This window comes from Salvelinus fontinalis, chromosome 20 (genome assembly GCF_029448725.1).
Source record: "Salvelinus fontinalis isolate EN_2023a chromosome 20, ASM2944872v1, whole genome shotgun sequence".
Taxonomy (NCBI): domain Eukaryota; kingdom Metazoa; phylum Chordata; class Actinopteri; order Salmoniformes; family Salmonidae; genus Salvelinus; species Salvelinus fontinalis.
Genome location: NC_074684.1, coordinates 7,635,500 through 7,659,945, shown reverse-complemented (window position 1 = coordinate 7,659,945; position 24,446 = coordinate 7,635,500). Strand labels below are relative to the sequence as shown.

Here is a 24,446-nt window from a genome sequence, read left to right as displayed (position 1 = left end):
TGTTCTGAAATTGTTTCTGTTAGAAACAGATGAGTAGCGTTCCTGCAACATTATTTTGTTGAAATGTAATTAGATCTCTGAGAAATTAAGCTAATTAATGGCCACTTTAAATTGTAGGATTCATATAATATTAAATAAATGTGGTACCTAACATCCGATTTGGGCCAAACTTGTTTCTAACAATGAGTTAGACATGAGGAATCCAAAGAAATGTTCAAAAGCCACCCTTGGACCCAATCCCACCCCAGCATGTCTATGTCTGACAAGTAGTATGGAGCTGCAGCTTGGAGTTTTGTTTCTTCATTCTATGTAATGTATTCCCAGCTAATTTAGTGATTCCCCCCCCCCCCCCCCCCCCCCCCCCCCGCCTGTTTATAGAAATGAGTGATTGAAGTTATGTTTACAGTTGAAGTCGGAGTTTACCCACACTTAGGTTGGAATCATTATTAAAAGCCGTTTTTCAACCACTCCACGCATGTCTTGTTGACAAACTATAGTTTTGGCAAGTCAGTTAGGACATCTACTTTGTGCATGACACAAGTAATTTGCCACACATTGGTTTACAGACATATTATTTCACTTGTAGTTCACTGTATCACAATTCCAGTGGGTCAGACGTTTACATTCACTAAGTTGACTGTGCCTTTAAACAGCTTGGAAAATGTCAATTAGCCTTCTGATAGGCTAATTGACATCATTTGAGTCAAATGGAGGTGTACCTGTGGATGCATATCAAGGCCTACCTTCAGACTCAGTGCCTCTTTGCTTGAAATCATGTGAAAATCAAAAGAAATCAGCCAAGACCTCAGAAAAGAATTGTAGACCTCCACAAGTCTGGTTCATCCTTGGGAGCAATTTCCAAACGCCTGAAGGTACCACATTCATCTGTACAAACAATAGTACGCAAGTACAAACACCATGGGACCACGCAGCCGTCATACCGCTCAGGAAGGAAACACGTTCTGTCTCCTAGAGATTAATGTATTTTGGTGCAAAAAGTGCAAATCAATCCCAGAACATCAGCAAAGGACCTTGTTAAGATGCTGGAGGAAACAGATATAAAAGTATCTATATCCACAGTAAAACCAGTCCTATATCGACATAACCTGCAAGGACTCTCAGCAAGGAAGAAGCCACTGCTCCGAAACCGCCATAAAAAAGTCAGACTAAGGTTTGCAACTGCACATGGGGACAAAGGTCATACTTTTTGGAGAAATGTCCTCTGGTTTGATAAAACAAAAATAGAACTGTTGGGCCATAATGACCATCGTTATGTTTGGAGGAAAAAGGGGGAGGCTTGCAAGCCGAAGAACACCATCCCAACCGTTAAACACGGAGGTGGCAATATCATGTTGTGGGGGTGCTTTGCTGCAGGAGGGACTGGTGCACTTCACAAAATAGATGGCATCAGGAGGAAGTACAATTATGTAGATATATTGAAGCAACATCTCAAGACATCAGTCAGGAAGTTACAGCTTGGTCGCAAATGGGTCATCCAAATGGACAATGACCCCAAGCATACTTCCAAAGTTGTTGCAAAATGGCACAACAAAGTCAAGGTATTGGAGTGGCCATCACAAAGCCCTGACCTCAATCCTATAGACAATTTGTGGGCAGAACTGAAAAAATGTGTGCGAGCAAGGAGGCCTACAAACCTGATTTAGTTACACCAGCTCTGTCAGGAGGAATGGGCCAAAACGTATTGTGGGAAGCTTGTGGAAGGCTAACCAAAATATTTGACACAAGTTAAACAATTTAAAGGCAATGCTACCAAATACTAATTGAGTGTATGTAAACTTCTGACCCACTGGGAATGTGATGAAAGAAACAAAAGCTGAAATAAATCATTCTCTCTACTATTATTCTGACATTTCACATTCTTAAAATAAAGTGGTGATCCTAACTGACCTAAGACACTAATTTTTACTTGGATTAAATGTCAGGAATTGTGAAACACTGAGTTTAAATGTATTTGGCTAAGGTGTATGTAAACTTCCGACTTCAACTGTATGTCCGATCCTACATCTTAATGTTACCAGGTTCTGACCATTATATTGTCCTGTTCCATTTTTCTTCTTTTTTAACACTTTAACCGCTGGGCCTTGAGGGATGCCCCTTCAAGCTAATGAGCAGTCATTCTGACTGCAACATTGTAACAGTGTAATTAATACATTTCATATATGCTATCACTAAAATAATAATTTGTTTGTGTTCATGAATGTGTTTTGGAATTTAGGTAACATTAGAATATACAGTACCAGTCAAGAGTTTGGACACACCTACTCATTCAACTGTTTTTCTTTATTTTTACTATTTTCTACATTGTAGAATAATAGTGAAGACATCAAAACTATGAAATGACACATATGGACTCATGTAGTAATCAAAAAAGTGTTAAACAAATAAAAAAATATGTTATACCCTTTGCCTTGATGACAGCTTTTGATTTGTTTAACACTTTTTGGGTTACTAAATGATTCCTTATGTGTTATTTCATAGTTTTGATATCTTCCCTATTATTCTACAATGTAGAAAGTAGTAAAAAAAAAAAAAAAACCTTGAATAAGTAGGTGTGTCCAAACGTTTGACTGCTACTGTATATTTTTTAAATTTCAAATAACAAAATAAAATGTTCCTTAGTTTAAGTTAGTGAAGGCAACATGTAAAAACAACATTTTAATGATTCGTGGAGTGCCTTCGTTATAACTATGAAACAGAAAGCATATTTGTTGGAACTTGGTAACAGCTTATTTGTATTCATTTTTTTATTTTTTTTTACTAAATACCCGAACGACAATGATGAACGCCAGCAAAATGCGCATCAAATGATGGAAACAGTAGCCTAAACATTATTATAAGCTCCATGTGTGCTTGATAAATGGTGAAAATCAGCCTAAAAACAATAATGGTATTATAATGAATATAAATCAAATCAAATCAAATTTATTTATATAGCCCTTCGTACATCAGCTGATATCTCAAAGTGCTGTACAGAAACCCAGCCTAAAACCCCAAACAGCAAGCAATGCAGGTGTAGTACCACGGTGGCTAGGAAAAACTCCCTAGAAAGGCCAAAACCTAGGAAGAAACCTAGAGAGGAACCAGGCTATGAGGGGTCGCCAGTCCTCTTCTGGCTATGCCGGGTGGAGATTATAACAGAACATGGCCAAGATGTTCAAATGTTCATAAATGAACAGCAGGTTCAAATAATAATAATCACAATAGTTATCGAGGGTGCAGCAAGTCAGCACCTCAGGAGTAAATGTCAGTTGGCTATAAGCGTCAATATGAGAGAGGTAAAAAAAACGTTAATTATTATCAGCTCTTGCGTTCACGCGTTGGTATCAGTTTGATTTCATTCAGCGGTTATCCCTTGTCCTGACAGTCAACACAGATCTTCGACACTCTCACTTCCTTGACACACTCCCCACAAACACGTCTCTTGCAGGTGACACATGTTTCATGGGTTCTGTTCTTTGTGCATCTGGCCACCAGGCACTGTCTCCTCCCCAGGAGCTGTGCGCAACGGCTCACGTGGAATCTTTGCTGCTGCCTTGGCCCTCATACAGTATGTGTCTCACGTAGCCCCGTATACCAGACTCATGATGAAGTCTCTCCTGGGCATGGTGTTGTTCATTCACTGCTTGAACAACAGGTGTGCTTTAATAGCAGCCAAGTCAAGCATGTTATAGAACACAGCAACAGGCCAACGGCGGGCGCATCCTTTCACAGAGTACAGCCGCGCCATCGGATCCAAAATATCCACACCAACATATGAAACAGAAAAGAATAGAAAACAGTAGGATCATTTTGCATAAGTTTATATGTGGCGGTGCTTATTAAGTAATATTGACATCCCTTTGTTTGGTTGTAGTGCGTAATAGTATAGATTGCAGCTGTCGGTTGCATGGTGATCACTGCAGAAACGTTCTTTCTTGCCTTGCATTGGTATAGTGAGAGTTTTGTCTTGTCATTCTTCAGCACCACTGTGGAGCACAATGGCTGTGCAGCTGCCTTATTTTGCGCAGAGGGAGGGAGCTCCCGTCTCGCTTTGTTCATGGTGCCGACTAGGCTTGTTGTATTTGCCAGCAACTTGTTCACCAATGACGGTGAAGAAATTGTCCATGGGGACTTTTCTCCCCTTGCCAACATACGTTTCCACAAGCCTCATCAGCACATTCTGCGACACACCTGCTGCCCAACGTGGATGTTTTCCCAGATATGAAAAGCCATTCAGCATGTACTTGGTGTCGATGTCAGTGGCTAACCAACACTTAATTCCAAACTTTGTCGTGTTTACTCGGCAATGTATTGCGTAAAGCCACAACGAGCTTTTGTTGGGAAGAATTGTTCATCAACAGTGATGTTCTTTCCTGGTTTGTAACATGCAATGCTGTTCTGTACAAACTTCTTCCAACCGTTTCCAGGCGTCGCATTCTCATTTCTTTGTCATCAAAACGGAGGTAACGCATGATCTTTCTCAAGGTATCCTCTGACATGGTTTCTCCAAAGAATGGTATCCTGTACATGTATGACCAGAAGCTCACCGTGCTGCATATACCTGCTCTATCCACGGAATGCTCCACAGACATGCATCATTGAAATGAACGCTCCCAGCTCATCAACAGAAACAGATCCCAGGCAGTGTCTCTTTGATCCCTGTGCATCTGTTACAGTACAGTCTCTGATGTATTGTAGCATGTCCACGTAACATAAAAAAACGAAAGCTGGTGAGTGCATTGCTGATGTTGTTTTTTTGCTTGATGTGTAGGGCCTGCTCTCTCGGTGATGACATGTTGTGCTGTTGTCATCGGTTTGTTCTATCCAAATGGTGCCATCCCTCCCTCTTTTCTGTCTCAAGGTTTCATTTGGTGGTGGAGCAGGCACCTGCTCAGTGCGCACTGTTCTGGCTTTTTTGCGCTTAGGCCTCGGAGGTGTAGGTTATTCAAGTCGAGGCTCAGAATCAGAAAAATAGTCATCAGAGATGTCAGGATGAATTTCTTCCCCACCATCTGAGATATTTTCATTCCGATCTTGTAGCGGTGCTAACTCAGCATATGCATCCATTCGTCTTGGTTATCTTGCCATTCTACATTATGCAGACTCTCACTGTGTACTCCAAATAGGCCAGAGTAGACTGATAAAATTGCTTGGATTTGGTGGACTGATATAGGGTACACACCATTTTGAGATTATAATTAGAATATACCAATTCAATAGAATGGCCTGCCCTGTTCTTCATTCACAGTTGGTGATTACATAATTATATTTTCACTTCGCCTCGCTCATCAACTCACCTTTTCTCCCCCTTTATCACCCATCGCACTTTACTTCATTTTATTTCATCTGTTATGTGTGAAATACATTTTGGTATAGTTTAGGTTCAGTTTCGAGGCAATTATTGGGGTGATTATCAACTGGGCACTGCACTTTCCAATGTCGGGAGAGTGAGTGGAGCAGGCCCTACTGTCGGAAAAACATTCAAATAATGACATGCCCTCCAAAAACTGGTTATAACTCCAGTTCTGTTTGTGATATTATGATTCTATCAAGGCAGTGTGTTATATAGACTTATTTAGGGAAAGTCAAGGATGGAGGGTGGCATGACTTTAAAAATAAAATTCATTACTGAGCAGTCAAAATGACTGCTTTAGCAGTTCTAGTGTTAAAGAATCCCCCCTCAATGTTAAAGGGATAGTTCACCTAAATTACATATTGGTTTCCTTACCCTATAAGCAGTCTATGGACAAGGTATGACAGCACCATGCAATAGTTTTGTTGTCCGCTGTTTCAAATGCTACATTTTTAGCATTTTGTGGCACAAATTCAAGGCAAGTCAATGGTACCTATATTAGCATACAAGCATGTCCAAATCATCCTGAAGTATCAAAATATTTATTGTATAATTCAATAATGTTCCTTATAGATGATTTGTTTATGAAGCACGGAAATGTTAATATACTGTGGGTACCATTGATTTGCATTGGATTTGTGCCACAAATGCTAGAAAGTTAGCATTTGAAACAGTGTCCAGGTAAACAAAACCAAAGCATGGGTTGCTGTTATACCTTGTCCATAAACTGCTTACATGGTAAGGAAACCAATATGTAATTTGGGTGAACTATCCCTTTAACAATGATTGGGGGGGGTTCTTAAAAAAACACCTAAAAGTAGGAACAACACCATTTGGGGTCAGAACCTGGTAATATCAGCATGCAGGATGGGACATAAAACTAACAAATTGAATGACTAATTTCTCTTAACAGGGAAAGAAAGACATCACCAAATGCATTACATAGGATGAAGAAACAATACTCCGGGCCTCAGCTCCATACTACTTGTCAGACATAGAGCACTGATACAGTATACTCGTTGTTAGGGTTGGCGTGGGGTGTGGGGGTTCTGTGGGTTGACAATTTCTTTGGATTCCTCATGTCTTACTTACTAAGTTTCCATCCACAGTTTTTATGCAATTTAAAGTCATACCGTATAAAACAAAACCCAAGACAACTGTAATGAAAACAGCAAGTTTTGGTACCATTTTATAAATGCTGACATATCATTTGTTCGTTCGACATGCTGGGATCTTTTTGTGTCTGTAAATCAATAATGAACTAAATGGCGGTGGAAACGTGTTTATGCGCAAATATTGATGTAATAACATGATATCGACGTAAACTTGGAGTCACTCGACGATATGGTGTGTGGTCCTCCCAATATGTCTCGGGAAAGCATGCAGTTTATTAGGCTACCGATTAAATAACTTATGATGAACTTCACAGGGAGGTGAAAGTGCACAGTGATCTTGATGCGCCTTTCCGACAAATATTGAGAGTCTGATTCTGGTGAATGGATGATCAATGCTTGACTGCCATATGACAAATACAAATATTCTCACTATTATCTACAATAATCTCATCATGTAGACTAGCCTTTTGTATATACACTGTATATACAAAAGTATGTGGACATCCCTTCAAATTAGTGGATTCGCCTATTTCAGCCACACCCGCTGCTGACAGGAGTATAAAATGGATCACGCAGACATGCAATCTCCATATACAAACATTTGCAGTAGAATGGCCTCAGTGAAGAGTTCAGTGACTTTCAATGTGGCACAGTCATAGGATGCCACCTTTCCAACAAGTCAGTTTGGCAAATTTCTACACTGCTAGAGCTGCCACGGCGCAACAATGGCTCAGCCACAAAGTGGTAGGCCACACAAGCTCACAGAACGGGACCACCAAGTGCTGAAGTGCGCAGTGCGTACAAATCATCTGTCCTTGGTTGCAAGACTCACCGAGTTCCAAACTGCCTCTGGAACCAACGTCAGCACAACGCCAAGCGTCGGCTAGAGTGGTGTAAAGCTCGCCGCCATTGGACTCTGGAGCAGTGGAAAGGCGTTCTCTGGAGTGGTGAATCACGCTTCACCATATGGCAGACCAACGTCCAAATCTGGGTTTGGCAGATGCCAGGAGAACGCTACCTGCCCGAATGCATAGTGCCAACTCAGAAGTTTGGTGGAGGAGGAATAATGGTCTGGGGCTGTTTTTCATGGTTCGGGCTATGTCCCTTAGTTCCAGTGAAGGGGAATCTTAACGCTACAGCATACAATGACATTATAGATGACTCTGTACTTCCAACTTTGTGGCAACAGTTTGGGGAAGGCCCTTTCCTGATCCCGCATGACAATGTCCCAGTGTACAAACTGAGGTCCATACAGAAATGTTTTGTCGAGATCAGTATGGAAGAACTTGACTGGCTTTCACAGAGCCCCCACCTTTACCCCACCTTTGGGATGAATTTGAACGCCGACTGCAAGCGCGGCCTAATCGCCCGACATTGGTGACCTCACTAATGCTCTTATGGCTGAATGGAAGCAATGTTCCAACAGCTAGTGGAAAGCCTTCCCAGAAGAGTGGAGGCTGTTATAGCAGCAAAAGGGGGACCAACTCCCTATTAATGGCCATGGTTTTGGAATGAGATGTTCAATGAGCAGGTGTCCACATACTTTTGGTCATGTAGTTTATTTTCTTAATGTGCATTTTAGAATATTCGCATGAACATCTGTCGTCATTTGGGTGAAAACCTAGCTATAGTTAGGAAAACTTGTTGTCCAAATCGGATGTGAGGTACTATATTTATTGAATATTACATGAATCCTATATATTAAAATGGCCAATTTGGGTGCAATCAATTAGCTTAATTTCTCAGATTTCAAATTACATAAAAAAATTAAATAGTGTTTCAGGAATGCTTACCTGTTTCTAACTAGATAAATAGTTTCAGAACAATCTGAGATGGTGGGTGCAATGGCTTGCTGAAATGACATAGAACAACCCTGGAGTCACTGTCTCTGTTTGTCAGGCTACTGTGTGGTGGTGGTGGAGTCAACCAAACAGACACACACACAGTGAAACTAAAAGATCCCCGCTGTCCGATGTGGAGTGGTGTAGCATGTGGACCACGTTGTGTGATCCATGGTGTGTTTGGCATCAGATTAAATAAGGAAAAGCTTTGATATATTATGATGACTTGTTTTACAGTGAACTTCATGCAGATGTCTTCCTTGTTTCGTGATTTCCAGTAAATGTGTATGGCATTGAGTTTCAACATTTCCTGAAAACCCCTGTGAACTATTGGAACGTTTCCAGAATTTTGCAAGCCTGGAATGAAGTGGAGATACTTCATGAAGTGTGTTTATTATTGTGTTAATTCTATTTGCACACATTTGCACACTAGTGTTGTTGTGGTTGTGTATCTGAGCTGCAGGGGGAGACGAAAATCTTGAAGCTGAAGAACCTTCGTCCTCAGGACTACGCCAACTACAGCTGCATCGCTTCTGTTAGGAACGTCTGTGGCATTTCCGACCGAAACATTGTCTTCAAACTCACCAACAAGACAGGTTAGTCTTCAAACTCACCAACAAGACAGGTTAGTCTTCAAACTCGCCAACAAGACAGGTTCATCTTCAAACTCGCTAACAAGACAGGTTAATCTTCAAACACACAAACAAGACAGGTTAGTCTTCAAACGCACCAACAAGACAGGTTAATCTTCAAACTCGCCAACAAGACAGGTTAATCTTCAAACACACAAACAAGAAAGGTTAGTCTTCAAACGCACCAACAAGACAGGTTAATCTTCAAACTCGCCAACAAGACAGGTTAATCTTCAAACACACCAACAAGACAGGTTAGTCTTCAAACTCGCCAACAAGACATGCACCATAAGGTTTATCAGAAAACAGCAAACCTTCATCCTCTTCTTCTTCCTCTCCAGCGTCTCCCTCCATTAAGCTACTGGTGGAGGATCCCATCGTGGTGAACCCTGGCCAGACGGTGTCCCTGGTGTGTATCAGTACGGGTGGGGAGCCCAACCCCACGCTGAGCTGGGTCAGCAGCTCTGACAGCCTGCCTGAGAAGAGCGTGGTGAAGGGTGGAACACTCACCCTGCCAGCCATCACTTCAGATGAGGCTGGGGTCTACAGCTGTGTGGCCAGTAACAACGTGGGCAACCCAGCCAAGAAGTCTACCACAATAGTGGTCAGAGGTGAGAGGGGAGCAGGAGTGGGTGTTTGTTGTAGGTGGAGTGTACAATACATATATTGTAGAATCCTTAGAACAGCACTGTCAGCCTTGTCAAGAGGTTCCGACCTCTAGGTATAATGACTTACTGTATGAAATGGACTGACAGAGGCAAGGTCAGAGATTTTATTCCCGCTTAGGCTGCTCATGGGCTATTTCTTTGTGAGCTAATCCGATTTTCAACATTCAAGTGAAAGGAATGGTTATTCATATGGTTACTACTTTCTTTTGCTGCTACGGAGTTAATACAGTATGTGAGCCTTGTTTTACTACAACTGACATATCTCACTTTTGATGTTGCATTAGGAAAGCTGTATTGCCTGTACGATCCTACAACACACGGGGCTGTAGTTGGAGACACTTGATAGTATGTCAACATATTCCATATAGTGTTACAACTTCTGTGCAATAAACGGTAGGGTGAAGCCAATAGCATGGGGATGCATGTGAAACCACTCATTAAAGATACTTATTAACGGCCAATTAGAGTCATTAAACCATGGCAGTCAAGCTGAAGGCATTACAGGCTGTTTGCCAATCAACTGGGATGAGGACTTAGCGTCCAATTCTCTTCCCCTCAAGGTAATTGACACACGAAGAAGCTAATAATTGCAGACTTGCCGTTGGGAGCAGCCAATGTGTTAAGGATTTAGTGTCCACGGCTCTTTCCCTCAAGGTAATTCATACATGGAACAGCCAATAATTATAGACTTGCCTTTGGAGGATCCATTGGTTCTCCGGCCGTATAGTAGGATGAGACATTTAAATGTTTGATTTATATAGTGTGAGTCTTAAGTGTTGTGGTGAGTTGAGTGAAGACTGTGTTGCCGGAGAGACTGGGATGAACTCAGTGAAGTAGGACAAGCACTTAGCACAGTTCATTTGGTCATGCTGAATATGACAGCTGGTTAGGATAGTGGTGGTGGTGTGTGTGTGTGGGCATGTACGTGTGTATGAGCATGCATATTTTGTGTCTGTTCATATGTGTATGTGAACAGATTTACACAGTATATGTGTTACTATATGTTTAAAGTAGGGATATTTGTGTACACATGTTTGTGTATCTTTTTGTTGATCACACTCTAGTCCTTGAGAAGCCCTCTCGTGCGGGTGTTGCCAAAGGGACTGTCTGTGTTTTCCACAGATCTGTCGTCAGCAGATGGTGGCGTTTCTGACCATGCTGTCCCACCAGCCGTGCTGGCTCGCCATTTGGCTCGCCCCCTCCTACAGTGGTGTGTGTGTGTGTGTGTGTGTGTGTGTGTGTGTGTGTGTGTGTGTGTGTGTGTGTGTGTGTGTGTGTGTGTGTGTGTGTGTGTGTGTGTGTGTGTGTGTGTGTGTGTTTGGCTTGCCCCCTGGTACAGCTCAGCATGCTGTTGGTTCACCGCAGCTCCACTACCATGATCTTTTCATGGATTAAAGGAAGGAGACACGTCTGTAAATGCAGGTCAATGCCCTGTGTTTTTAGTCCAGATCACACAACGTTTGGCAACAAAGGATACTTTAGTGACACAATGACCTGGACAATGAGATATATTCTCCACCTCTGTCAACACTAAGTTCATTTGTTAGAGAATGTGTTTGCTGTAAGGTTTGTGTGTGTGCGCGTGTGTGCGTGCTTGTGTGTGCTTGCTTGTATGTGTGTGTAACTACTGCATGTCTGTGAATTGTTCACTACACGGGTTTATCAAACGTGAAGCGACAGCATGCAGTGAGAGGAACATCTAAGAGACATTGCCTTGCGTTCATTTCCTTTTCCCCCACCAATACCGTTTACACACCTAATACTGTACCTACGTTTCCTAGTACTGTAGCTACCTTTCCTAGTACTGTAGCTACCTTTCCTAGTACTGTAGCTACCTTTCCTAGTACTGTACCTACGTTTCTAGTACTATACCTACATTTCTAGTACTGTACCTACGTTTCTAGTACTGTACCTACGTTTCTAGTACTGTACCTACGTTTCCTAGTACTGTACCTACGTTTCTAGTACTGTACCTACGTTTCTAGTACTGTACCTACGTTTCTAGTACTGTACCTACGTTTCTAGTACTATACCTACGTTTCTAGTACTGTACCTACGTTTCTAGTACTGTACCTACGTTTCTAGTACTGTACCTACGTTTCCTAGTACTGTACCTACGTTTCTAGTACTGTACCTACGTTTCTAGTACTGTACCTACGTTTCCTAGTACTATACCTACGTTTCTAGTACTGTACCTACGTTTCAAGTACTGTACCTACGTTTCCTAGTACCATACCTACGTTTCTAGTACTGTACCTACGTTTCTAGTACTGTACCGACGTTTCTAGTACTGTACCTACGTTTCTAGTACTGTACCTACGTTTCCTAGTACTGTACCTACGTTTCCTAGTACTGTACCTACGTTTCTAGTACTGTACCTACGTTTCTAGTACTGTACCTACGTTTCTAGTACTGTACCTACGTTTCTTGTACTGTACCTACGTTTCCTAGTACTGTACCTACGTTTTCTAGTACTGTACCTACGTTTCTAGTACTGTAGCTACGTTTCTAGTACTGTACCTACGTTTTCTAGTACTGTACCTACGTTTCTAGTACTGTACCTACGTTTCTAGTACTGTACCTACGTTTCCTAGTACTATACGTACGTTTCTAGTACTGTACCTACGTTTCTAGTACTGTACCTACGTTTCTAGTACTGTACCTACGTTTCTAGTACTGTACCTACGTTTCTAGTACTGTACCTACGTTTCTAGTACTGTACCTACGTTTCCTAGCACTGTACCTACGTTTTCTAGTACTGTACCTACGTTTCTAGTACTGTACCTACGTTTCTAGTACTGTACCTACGTTTCTAGTACTGTACCTACGTTTCTAGTACTGTACCTACGTTTCTTGTACTGTACCTACGTTTCTAGTACTGTACCTACGTTTCTAGTACTGTACCTACGTTTCTAGTGCTGTACCTACGTTTCTAGTACTGTACCTACGTTTCTAGTGCTGTACCTACGTTTCTGGTACTGTACCTATGTTTCTAGTACTGTACCTACGTTTCCTAGTACTGTACCTATGTTTCTAGTACTGTACCTACGTTTCCTAGTACTATACCTACGTTTCTAGTACTGTACCTACGTTTCTAGTACTGTACCTACGTTTCCTAGTACTGTACCTACGTTTCTAGTACTGTACCTACGTTTCTAGTACTGTACCTACGTTTCCTAGTACTGTACCTACGTTTCCTAGTACTGTACCTACGTTTCTAGTACTGTACCTACGTTTCTAGTACTGTACCTACGTTTCTAGTACTGTACCTACGTTTCCTAGTACTGTACCTACGTTTCTAGTACTGTACCTACGTTTCCTAGTACTGTACCTACGTTTCCTAGTACTGTACCTACGTTTCTAGTACTGTACCTACGTTTCTAGTACTGTACCTACGTTTCTAGTACTGTACCTACGTTTCCTAGTACTGTACCTACGTTTCTAGTACTGTACCTACGTTTCTAGTACTGTACCTACGTTTCCTAGTACTGTACATACGTTTCCTAGTACTGTACATACGTTTCTAGTACTGTACCTACGTTTCTAGTACTGTACCTACGTTTCCTAGTACTGTACCTACGTTTCCTAGTACTGTACCTACGTTTCTAGTACTGTACCTACGTTTCTAATACTGTACCTACATTTCTAGTACTGTACCTACGTTTCTAGTACTGTACCTACGTTTCTAGTACTGTACCTACGTTTCTAGTACTGTACCTACGTTTCCTAGCACTGTACCTACGTTTTCTAGTACTGTACCTACGTTTCTAGTACTGTACCTACGTTTCTAGTACTGTACCTACGTTTCTTGTACTGTACCTACGTTTCTAGTACTGTACCTACGTTTCTAGTACTGTACCTACGTTTCTAGTACTGTACCTATGTTTCTGGTACTGTACCTACCTTTCCTGGTACTGTACCTACGTTTCCTGGTACTGTACCTATGTTTCTAGTACTGTACCTACGTTTCCTAGTACTGTACCTACGTTTCCAGTACTGTACCTACGTTTCTAATACTGTACCTACGTTTCTAGTACTGTAGCTACGTTTCTAGTACTGTACCTATGTTTCCTAGTACTGTACCTACGTTTCTAGCACTGTACCTACGTTTCCTAGTACTGTACCTACGTTTCTAGTACTGTACCTACGTTTCTAATACTGTACCTACGTTTCCAGTACTGTACCTACGTTTCCTAGTACTGTACCTACGTTTCTAGTACTGTAGCTACCTTTCCTAGCACTGTACCTACGTTTCCTCCCTGTGCGTTCTTAAAACAGTGTGCTTTGCAGGTGTGTGATGTGGAGAAATTAGTGGTGCTGGAGGTATCAAACATTCAGAATCAAACAATGTTCTGCTGTTGTCTCGTTGTCTCGCCTGACAATTCCTCCAGGACTGTCTTCCTTCCAAATGACTCCAAATGAGACATCAGCCATTTCAGTCAGCAAACACACACCAACTCACACACACAGGCATCCCTCCAGAACACGCACAGGCTCTACACTCTCTGTGAGGGGGGTTCTGTGTTATTAATAGCAGAGAAAAACTGCAATGGGTTTCATAGTGAGCCTGCCTGCTGATATTATTTAGGCTGTAGTTGGGAATTGTTAGGGAAAAACAAACCCCTCATGACGTGACTTGTAACAACCTGGATGTCAGCATGTAAATCAACATGTGAATGACTCAAATTTGCTCTGGAATACATTCTGGTCCGGAGCTGCATACATTTCCATTCATAAATGGCAAAAGTAATGGTCTGCGTGAATGGGCCTGACAGACAGACTAGAGAGTTGGGCAGCGGCAGTCAGGACTGGGGTTATTTGTCAGTGTGTGTAAGTGCGGTTGTTTGTGTGTGTGCGTGTCCTGCTGGCCTGTGACTGAACTTGTCAAGTTCATTAGAGGTCAACCAAAAGGTAATATACAGCACAACGGCCTGTCACTCGCCACGTCCAAACATTGGCATGTGTCAGTGTGTGTGTGTGTGTGTGTGTGTGTGAGCATTAACGTGTGGAGGCATGGTGCGAATGTGTGATAGTACGATGATAATCAGAGTGGGGTGTGTGTGTGTGTGGTCGGGGTCTGGGGTTGGATGGTGTGTGTGTGTGTCTGGTGGGGGTCTGTATGGCGGGGGTCTGGTGCTAATGTCTCTGTCCCCTGTATGCCTTTACCCTTGACTAATGTCCCCGAGAAGAGGTAGGTAGAGGAGAGAGAGAGCCATCTGGCCCTGAGAGGACCGCTAAGCTAAACCTGCTGATTACCAGTGGGAGAGATGAATGGACGGATGGAGGCCATTGTGTGGTGCCAAAGGAGAGATGGACTGACAGAGAGGGAGAGAGACTGGGGCTAGAAAGAGAGAGATAGGTGTCAGTGCCATCTTGTCAGCCAGTCTTAAGAGGAGGGTTCAGGGCTAGTGTGTGTCTGTCTGTCTCTGTGTGTATGTGAATTTCTGTGTGTGTGTGTGTGTGCACGTGCCTGTAATTGTGTCATTGTACCCACGTCAGGGGCATGTGTCCCCTCATTAGCTAAGCAGCTCCCATGAGGGGGTATTGTAATCAGCCGTGTGACTAGAGTCCTCTATGGACCAAACCCCAAAAGAGACTTCTTTCTTTGTGTCATTATCTACTTATTCATGTTACAGGCCACCCATTATTATTCACCACAGCTACTGTACCACCATGGAGACTATTACACACACACGAGTAATGTCTTAAAGCCAGGGAGAATAGTACACTCTCTTTACAGGGATAAGCACTTTGGCTCAACAAAACACGCAGGAGGTTGCATCATGATTCATATTCATAGAGGTAAATAAAATCCAGGTAACTAGAAAGGATCCTATTCACCAGTGCCCTAGTTACAATGTAATCAGTGTAACCTCTTTAGATCGTAGAAGAAAGAAAGAAATTGCGCGGCATAGTGGAGTGTAGTAAGTGTTTAAACAGTTCCTTCCATTGTCCTTCTGATAATGCAGAGTGGAAAAGTCTTCTGTAGAGCGCAGGTAGGAGTGAAGAGCTTTTAAAAGAAACGTCTTACTGAATACAGTATTTATTGATCATGTCTTTCTCTCACGCACAACCATGGTCCTGGTTCGGTGACAGAACTGTTCAGAGTTGTGAAAGAACCAACTTCCAAAAGCCTTTTCATTAATAATGCATGGTGAATGTGTGTTTGTGCACGTTGACTTTCATTTTGTGCCTCGGTGCTCACGGTACTTAAGTGCTTTTAACTACTGCAGTGAGCTAAATCAGGGTCACACAGAGTGTTTCTTGGTAGTCTTAAACACATCTACTTTGAAACCAAAGTATACACCTCACACACATGGTTATGGGCTTAAAAATAAAGAAGACAACGGTACCATGTCAGATATAGAGTTGAAATCTATTCAATTTTGAGTTTGTATCCCAATATGGCACTATATATACATCACAGAAGACTGAAATATAACAAAACTGTTTGAAATGAATAACATTCCAACCATGAGGTCAATAGAGGACGATTTGGTCATTTGAATGCAGGAAAGGTCTACATTCAGTAAGTGTTTCTGAGCTGTTTTTTGTATTCAGGCTCTCTCCTCTCCTCCAGCATGGTCTCATAGACTAGACGTAACATAGTCAATTAAAATCTGGGACATAAAATTTGTATATTATGGCAAGAACAGCTCAAATAAGCAAAGAGAAGTGACAGTCCATCATTACTATAAGACATGAAGGTCAGTCAATCCAGGTCAAGAACTTTGATTTTTTATTTCCAGTGCAGTCACAAAAACCATCAAGCGCTATGATAAAACTGGCTCTCATGAGGAAAGTAAGTTACCTCTGCTGCAGAGGATAAGTTCATTAGAATGAACTGCACCTCAGATTGCAGCCCAAATAAATGCTTCACAGAGTTCAAGTAAAAGACACATCTCAACATCAACTGTTCAGAGGAAATTGCATGAATCAAGCTTTCATGTTCGAATTGCTGCAAAGAAACCACTACTAAAGGACACCAATATGAAGAAGAGACTTGCTTGGGCCGAGAAACATGAGCAATGGACATTAGAACTGTGGTAATCTGTTCTTTGGTCTGATGAGTCCAAATTTGAGATTGTTGGTTCTAACCACCGTGTCTTTGTGAGACGCAGAGTAGGTGAACGGATGATCTCCACATGTGTAGTTCCCACCGTGAAGCATGGAGGAGGAGGTGTGATGGTGTGGGGGTGCTTTGCTGGTGACACAGTCTGTGATTGATTTAGAATTCAAGGCACACCCTTGAATGAGTAGGTGTACCCAAACTTTTGACTGGTACTGTACATACACACATATACATGTACAAAAATAAATAACACAATATCCCAACATACTGCCCCTTCCCTCCCACATCCTCTCATATCCCCTGTTGGTCAACATTCTTATTTCTGATAAATAGAAGGCAACTGTTCAAAAAAGGAAATTAAAGGCTGCCATCTCAAGAAAAAGTAATCAATACAACCTCTCAAAGTGTACCAAGATGTTACAGTGGGAGGTTTGGAGGATTTCCAATTAAGCAAGATCTGCTGGCGGCTATGAGGGAAGCAAACGCTACAATGTCTGCTTTACTTTTAGTGAGACTAGGTAACAAAGATGGAACTCCAAATATAGCAATCAAAGGACAAGGCTGCAGGTCAAGATCTAGAATTTTAGGGAGAGTATTAAAAAAAAGGATGACCAAGACTCAGACAGCTTAGAACATGAATGAAACATATGGGTGTGGGTTGCCGGAGTGATTGGACATCTGTCACGTGTCATTTGTGTCTGGGAGGAATTTACAACATTTTTCTTTGGTGTAGTGAATTCTGTGCAAGTAACTGTAACAGAATTAAACTTAATTAGTACATGAGGATGTGGAGTTAGCCCTATGGGCCTCCTCCCACCAGTAAGGTCAAGTTCAAGTTCACTACCCCAGTCTGTCTTGATTTTGTTTATTGGAGAGGGTTCAGAGGAAAGCATAATGTCATATAATCTAGAAATCAGACCCTGCCGATTCCACAGCAAAAAAAAAAAAAAAAAATAGGTGGTTGTTACAAATAGGGCTTAGAAGAGAAGGGGCAGAAAGTCTAAAATGTTGACGATATTATTCCCAGATCAGTGAGGCACAAGTAAGAGCAGAAAGGGAGGATGATTGGCAGGGGTGTGCTTCTAATGAGCACCAGAACGTAATCTTTTGAATATTGGTTGTTCAATAGTAAAGCAGTAAATTTGGAAGTGCCAATCCTCCATCATGTCTCGTTCTTTTAAGTTTTGCTCTATGTATCCTAGGTGATTTGCCTGCCCAGATAAAATGACTGACAAGCCTATCCAACTTGGTAAAAAATGATTTCGGCAGAAAGATTAATTGTTCCAGCTAAGAAGAGAGGCAGACTATCCCAGCATTTTAAGTCTGCTTTAACTCATGTGACTAGACTTGCAAAGTTAGTTTTATGGAGGGTAGCCAGAGAATGTGTCATATTCACACCTAAATAGGGAAAACCAGAGGGCTCCAGGGGGAATTTGCTTGGCAGTGGGGTTGATCGGAAAACATTCACTTTTCTGAATGTTTCATTTGTAACCTGAGAATGATCCGAATGTGTCTAAAATATGCAGTATGTTATTGACAGAGTTCACAGTGTTAATGATATATAACTGTAGATAATCTGCACTTTGAACATTTTGTGTTCTTCACCAGCTCGGTCGATTCCAGTGCATGGTGATGATAATTGTAAGGCCATGGAAAGCGGTTCTATCGGAACTGCAAAAAGGGAGCGGGGACATAAGACACCCTTGACCGGTCCCTCTGGAGAGAGGGAAGTATTTTGAATGTTGAGAGTTGGTGTGTACCCTAGCCATTGGGGAAGAATAGAGCAGACGTATCCATGAGATGAAATTGGACCCAAAACCAAATCTTCCCAAAATCTTAAATAAATAATCCCACTCCACCCGGTCGAAAGCCTTCTACGCATCAAGAGAAACAACAATTTTGGGGTGTGGAGAGACAGAAGGAGAGAATTTAATGTTCAAAAGACGGCATACATTGGAAAACAGTTGTTTCCCTTTGATGAAACCTGTTTGATGATCAGATATGACATCCCGTAGGCAGGGTTCCAACCAGCATGCTAGAACCTTAGATAATAGTTAAACATCAGCGTTCAAAAGTGAAATGGGCCGATATCCACCACATTACGCCGGATCTTTATCTTTTTTGAGGGTAAGTTAGATAAAGGCTTGAGTTAGCATCGGGGGGAGAGAGCCCTGTGATATGGAGTCCGTGAACATATCTAATATTAATGGGGCAAGTTGATCTGAGAATGTTTTATACAAATCGACGGGGAAGGCATCAGGGCCTGGGGCCTTGCCAGTTTGCATTAACTTTAGACCCTTTGTTATCTCATCTAGATGCAGAAGGTTATCCAGAAGTTTACTCATGTCCATATCAATGGATTGAATATCCAAAGTATCTAAAAAGTTCTCCATAGCCGTATTATCTGATGGGGATTTGGATTTGTAGAATTTAGAATAAAATGACACAAAAGTTCATATTAGGGGGTTCACTTGTAAGATTATGGGAAGATTCATATACCTGAGAGATGAGATGCTGACTGGCGTTTAAGTTGGTTTGCCAAAAGGTGGCTGGCCTTGTTACCATATCCATAGTACGCCCCCTTAGTTTGTTGCAACAGAAACTCTGCTTTATCAGTGGAAGTCTTATGTAGCAAAATTTGAAATTGTGTTTGTTTTTTTACATTTGGATAAAAGCAGAGACACAGAGCTGCAAAATGGTATATCATACACTGCATTTGAGGAACAATTTGGAAAGTACTTCTGCAAAAGCGCTTTCTACATTCATGACCCAAATGGGTTGTGTTGATCCATGGCGCTTCCTCCACCCGGACACAAAGGACTTCACCTACTTTTCTCATGTTCAACAAACCGACTCGTGCATAGACAACTTTTATTTTAGATAGTAACATTCTCCCCTCAGTTAAAACAACATATTCTGCTATAGTAATTTCAGAACATTCCCCCCCACATTCCGGACTTAGCTCTTACTCCGAACGCAAAAAAAAGAAGATTTAACACGACCCTATGTATTTCTATTTCTATTAGCTAACCACAACAGCAAAAGACTCAACCGCAAATTTTTTTACCGCATAGGTAGCTATCACACAAAACCGACCAAATAGAGATATAATTAGTCACTAACCAAGAAACAACTTCATCAGATGACAGTCTTATAACATGTTATACAATAAATCTATGTTTTGTTCGAAAATGTGCATATTTGAGGTATAAATCATAGTTTTACTTTGCAGCTACCATCAAAAATATCACTTAACCTTTCACGAGCCTCAACCCCGGATCCGGGAGCACCCCCCCCCCCCCCCCACACACTGATTAGCATCGCTAGCATAGCGTCACAATTAAATAGTAGCATCTAAATATCATTAAATCACAAGTCCAAGACACCTAATGAAAGATACAGATCTTGTGAATAAAGCCACCATTTCAGATTTTTAAAATGTTTTACAGGGAAGACACAATATGTAAATCTATTAGCTAAACACGTTAGCAAAAGACACCATTTTTCTTTGTCCACCATTTTTTCTCAACACCAGTAGCTATCACCAATTCAGCTAAACTAAGATATTGATAGCCACTAACCAAGAAAAAACCTCATCAGATGACAGTCTGATAACATATTTATGGTATAGGATAGGTTTTGTTAGAAAAATGTGCATATTTCAGGTATAAATCATAGTTTGCCATTGCAGCCACCATCACAAATCTCACCAAAGCGACTAGAATTACTACAGAGAGCAACGTGTTTTACCAATTTACTCATCATAAAACATTTCTTAAAAATACACAGCACATCGCAATGGAAAGACACAGATCTTGTGAATTCAGACAATATTTCAGATGTTCTAAGTGTTTTACAGCGAAAACACAATAAATCGTTATATTAGCATACCACATATGCAAACGTTACCCGACCATTGATTCAAGCCAAAGAGAGCGATATCGTTATGGCCAAAATATATTAATTTTTTCACTAACCTTCTCAGAATTCTTCCGATGACACTCCTGTAACATCATATTACAACATACATATAGAGTTTGTTCGAAAATGTGCATATTTAGCCACCAAAATCATGGTTAGACAATGACAAAAGTAGCCCAGCTGGTCAGAAAATGTTGTGCACCATATTAGACAGTGATCTAGTCTTATACATAAATACTCATAAACTTGACTAAAAAATATAGGGTGGACAGCGATTGATAGACAATTTAATTCTTAATACAATCGCGGAATTACATTTTTTAAATGATCCTTACTTTTCAATACAAGTTGCGCCAAGCAAAGCTACACCTAACAAAATGGCGGAACGTGCGTTTAACATTTTTCTACAGAACAACGATTTATCATCTTAAATATTTCTTACTATGAGGTGATCTTCCATCAGAATCTTGGGCAATGAATCCTTTCTTGGGTCTAATCTTCTTTTGGTCGAATGATGTCCTCTTGTCTGTCAATGCCCACTAACGTTCGACCGGGACCCCGAAACGTGCCCGGTGCTTCAAAGGGCACAACAAAGCAATGCCTCAAAATCGCACTAAACGGATATAAATTGCAATAAAACGGTTCAAATTAACTACCTTATGATGCTGATAACACCTATAACGAGTAAAAATATGACCGGAGAAATATTACTGGCTAAACTAAAGCTTGGAAGGAGGCGAGTCCGATGTCCTTAGCGCGCCACGCGCAGGCAGCCAAAGGAAGTTACTTCTGGTATTTGGTGATTTATGGACGCACTGATTGCGCAATCGACTCCATTCAAAGCGTCATCACGTACTGACACCCAGGGGAAGACGTAAGCAGTGTCTGTTTCTCCATAGCATTTACAGTGACCTTTAAACTGACTCCAGATCAGTGGCCAAGATGTTTGAAATCTGACTCCCTATCATGAAAAGTGCTGTAGATTGAGTTCTGTTTCACTCAGAGACAAAATTCCAACGGCTATAGAAACTAGAGAGTGTTTTCTATCCAATAATAACAATAATATGCATATTGTACAAGCAAGAATTGAGTACTAGGCAGTTTAATCTGTAGAGCAAATTATGCTAATGCGAAACAGCACCCCCTATAGTTGCAAGAAGTTAAGCAGCCAGAATAATTACAGAGAGCAACGTGAAATAACTAAATACTCATCATAAAACATTTATAAAAATACATGGTGTACAGCAAATGAAAGATAAACATCTTGTGAATCCAGCCAATATTTCCGATTTTTTTTTAAGTGTTTTACAGCGAAAACAAGATATAGCATTATATTAGCTTACCACAATAGCCAAACACACAACCAAATTTATCAGCAGCAAAAGGTAGCGATAGCAAATAAACAGCAAAAGATATAAAATTAATCACTAACCTTGACCAACTTCAACAGATGACAGTCTTATAACATCATGTCACACAATACATATATGTTTTGTTCGTAAATTTGCATATTTAGAGGTACAAATCTTAGTTTTACATTGTGAATACGTAGCCAAAATGCACAAAATTCTCCGGAGATATTTTGGATAGTCACCTAATCTAATCAAAGAACTCATCATAAACTTTACTAAAAAATACATGTTGGACAGCAAATGAAAGATACACTAGTTCTTAATGCAATCGCCGTGTTAGATTTTTAAAAATAACTTTACCATAACAAACAGCTTACGTTATAGCGAGACGGCGGCCTCAAAAAGGAAGGAAAATAGGACTAAACATTTTACACAGAAATGCGAAATAACATCATAAATGGTTCTTACTTTTGCTGAGCTTCCATCAGAATTTTGTACAAGGAGTCCTTTGTCCAGAATAAATCGTTGTTTGGTTTTAGAATGTCCTCTTCTCCTGTCGAATTAGCAACCATAGCTAGCCATGTGGCGCAAACATCACCTGACGCAAAGAATAGAAAATTCCAAAACTCGCAATAAACGTTGAATAAACTGATACAACTGGGTTGAAAAAAACTACTTTATGATGTTTTTATCACATCTATCAAATAAAATCAGAGCCGGAGACATCCACCGTCTATACCTAACGCTTTTCAGAAGCCAATGCTGATGTCCTTCCCGCGCCTTGGTAGACAAAGGAAATTGTGGTCACGTCATTCCAAGAGCTCTTGTTCGACCTAAGATCAAGCTAGACACCCCATTCCACCTCCCACTGCATGTTGACATCTAGTGGAAGGCGTATGAAGTGCATGTATATCCATAGCTTTCAAGCAATTGAATAGGAAGGCCCTGAAACAGAGCCTCGATTTCAGATTTTTCACTTCCTGTCAGGAAGTTTGCTGCAAAATGAGTTCTGTTTTACTCACAGATATAATTCAAACGGTTTTAGAAACTTGAGAGTGTTTTCTATCCAATAGTAATAATAATATGCATATTGTACGATCTAGAATAGAGTACGAGGCCGTTTAAATTGGGCACAATTTTTTACAAAGTGGAAATAGCGCCCCCAAATTGACAAGAAGTTTTAACTTAAGTAGCAAAATTTGAAACTGTGCAGAGACACAGAGCTACAAAATTGTATATCATACACTGCATGTGAGTAACAACGGGGAACAATTGTAACCTCCCTTTTTGAGAAAATGGCCTTTTAATGTTTTTGTACCGACTGGAGAGAGCTTTTTGGTCTACACCCATTCAACATCGTTCACACCCTCTTACGCTTTAGACCCCACCGAAACTCTGATCATTTTACTCGCCCTAGCAGAGCTGGTTAGACTGTTTTCATGTTATCCAGAGCATTGGTGACTGTAACTGTGCTGCTGGCAAAAAAATGTATTATGCTTTTTTGCCGACCTTTAATTACATAATTTATTCTGCACTCTGGCACATTCAGACGAAAGTGCTCTGAAATCGCAGTAGATGGCCAGACTGAATTTACGAACGCACCCGAAATGGTTACTTGCATCTGAGATGCGAATAATAAGACAATACACATAACGCTGGACTATCTTCCATGTGTACATCATTCATGGATGGACGAGTCTTCCTGTTACGGATGCCATGGTTGAACTTAGTTTGAAGATGTAATCCGGAGACAGGTGTTTTCTCCATCTCCTTAGCTATCATACTCTAATTCCACTGATTTCAAAACTAAACTCGGTCCTCCAGAAAGTGGAGAGCAACACTTACGCAGTTTTACTACTCAATACATTAAAAAAAGCAACGTTAGATAGGATTATCTACACATACTGACCAGCTCAAATAGACAGAAGCGTGCTATATTGCAGACCAATCCAAACTCATCTCTCGCCATGTCCAGCCCACTCATTATTTAAGCCAATCATGGCTAGCGGGAAGGTTGTTGCCTTATTCTTTTGCGAAACCACCTAGGCTCATAATTTAACAATTTTATTTTCATTTACAGATAGCATACAAGTTTATTAAGGCACATGAAAGTTCACATGTTCAAGAAGATATTTCTGCCCAAAAACACATTCTGATCAACAACAAAAAGGTTTACTTTCAAATGGCTCTCCTATGAAGTAGTCACCAGCGACATTACCCTAGTTTCCTGAAACGGGTCACATAATGTGATTCAGCACCACTTAAAAATTATTTGTATACTTGTTAGAGTCCTAAAGCTGCTCCGGAGAGAAAAGTATGTCACAAAATTAAATGTGTGAAGATAAATTAACTGTGATCTAAGCCTTGCAGGAACCAACCCAGACATGAATCGAAATTGTTTATTCAGAGCTATCTAATAGAACTCAGAGTTTTTTTTAATGGAAGCTTCTCTAAAGTCAAACATGTAAAGTGTGGTGTACCGCAGGGCAGCT

The 24,446-nt window shown here is 41.0% G+C and overlaps 1 protein-coding gene across 5 annotated transcripts in view; it reads left to right on the top strand.

The window, feature by feature from the left end:
• The window catches only part of LOC129817225 (MAM domain-containing glycosylphosphatidylinositol anchor protein 2-like), a 341,866-nt gene that overhangs the window by 177,680 nt on the left and 139,740 nt on the right, over window positions 1–24,446 (top strand). For 2 of the 5 annotated variants that reach the window (XM_055872257.1, XM_055872259.1), the window contains exons 5-6: window positions 8,773–8,905; window positions 9,283–9,552. In XM_055872257.1, coding sequence (XP_055728232.1) covers window positions 8,773–8,905; window positions 9,283–9,552 — 403 coding nt within the window. Of the gene's footprint in view, window positions 1–8,766; window positions 8,906–9,282; window positions 9,553–24,446 lie in introns of all 5 variants that reach the window. The other 3 variants (XM_055872255.1, XM_055872258.1, XM_055872256.1) reach the window with 2 other exon arrangements.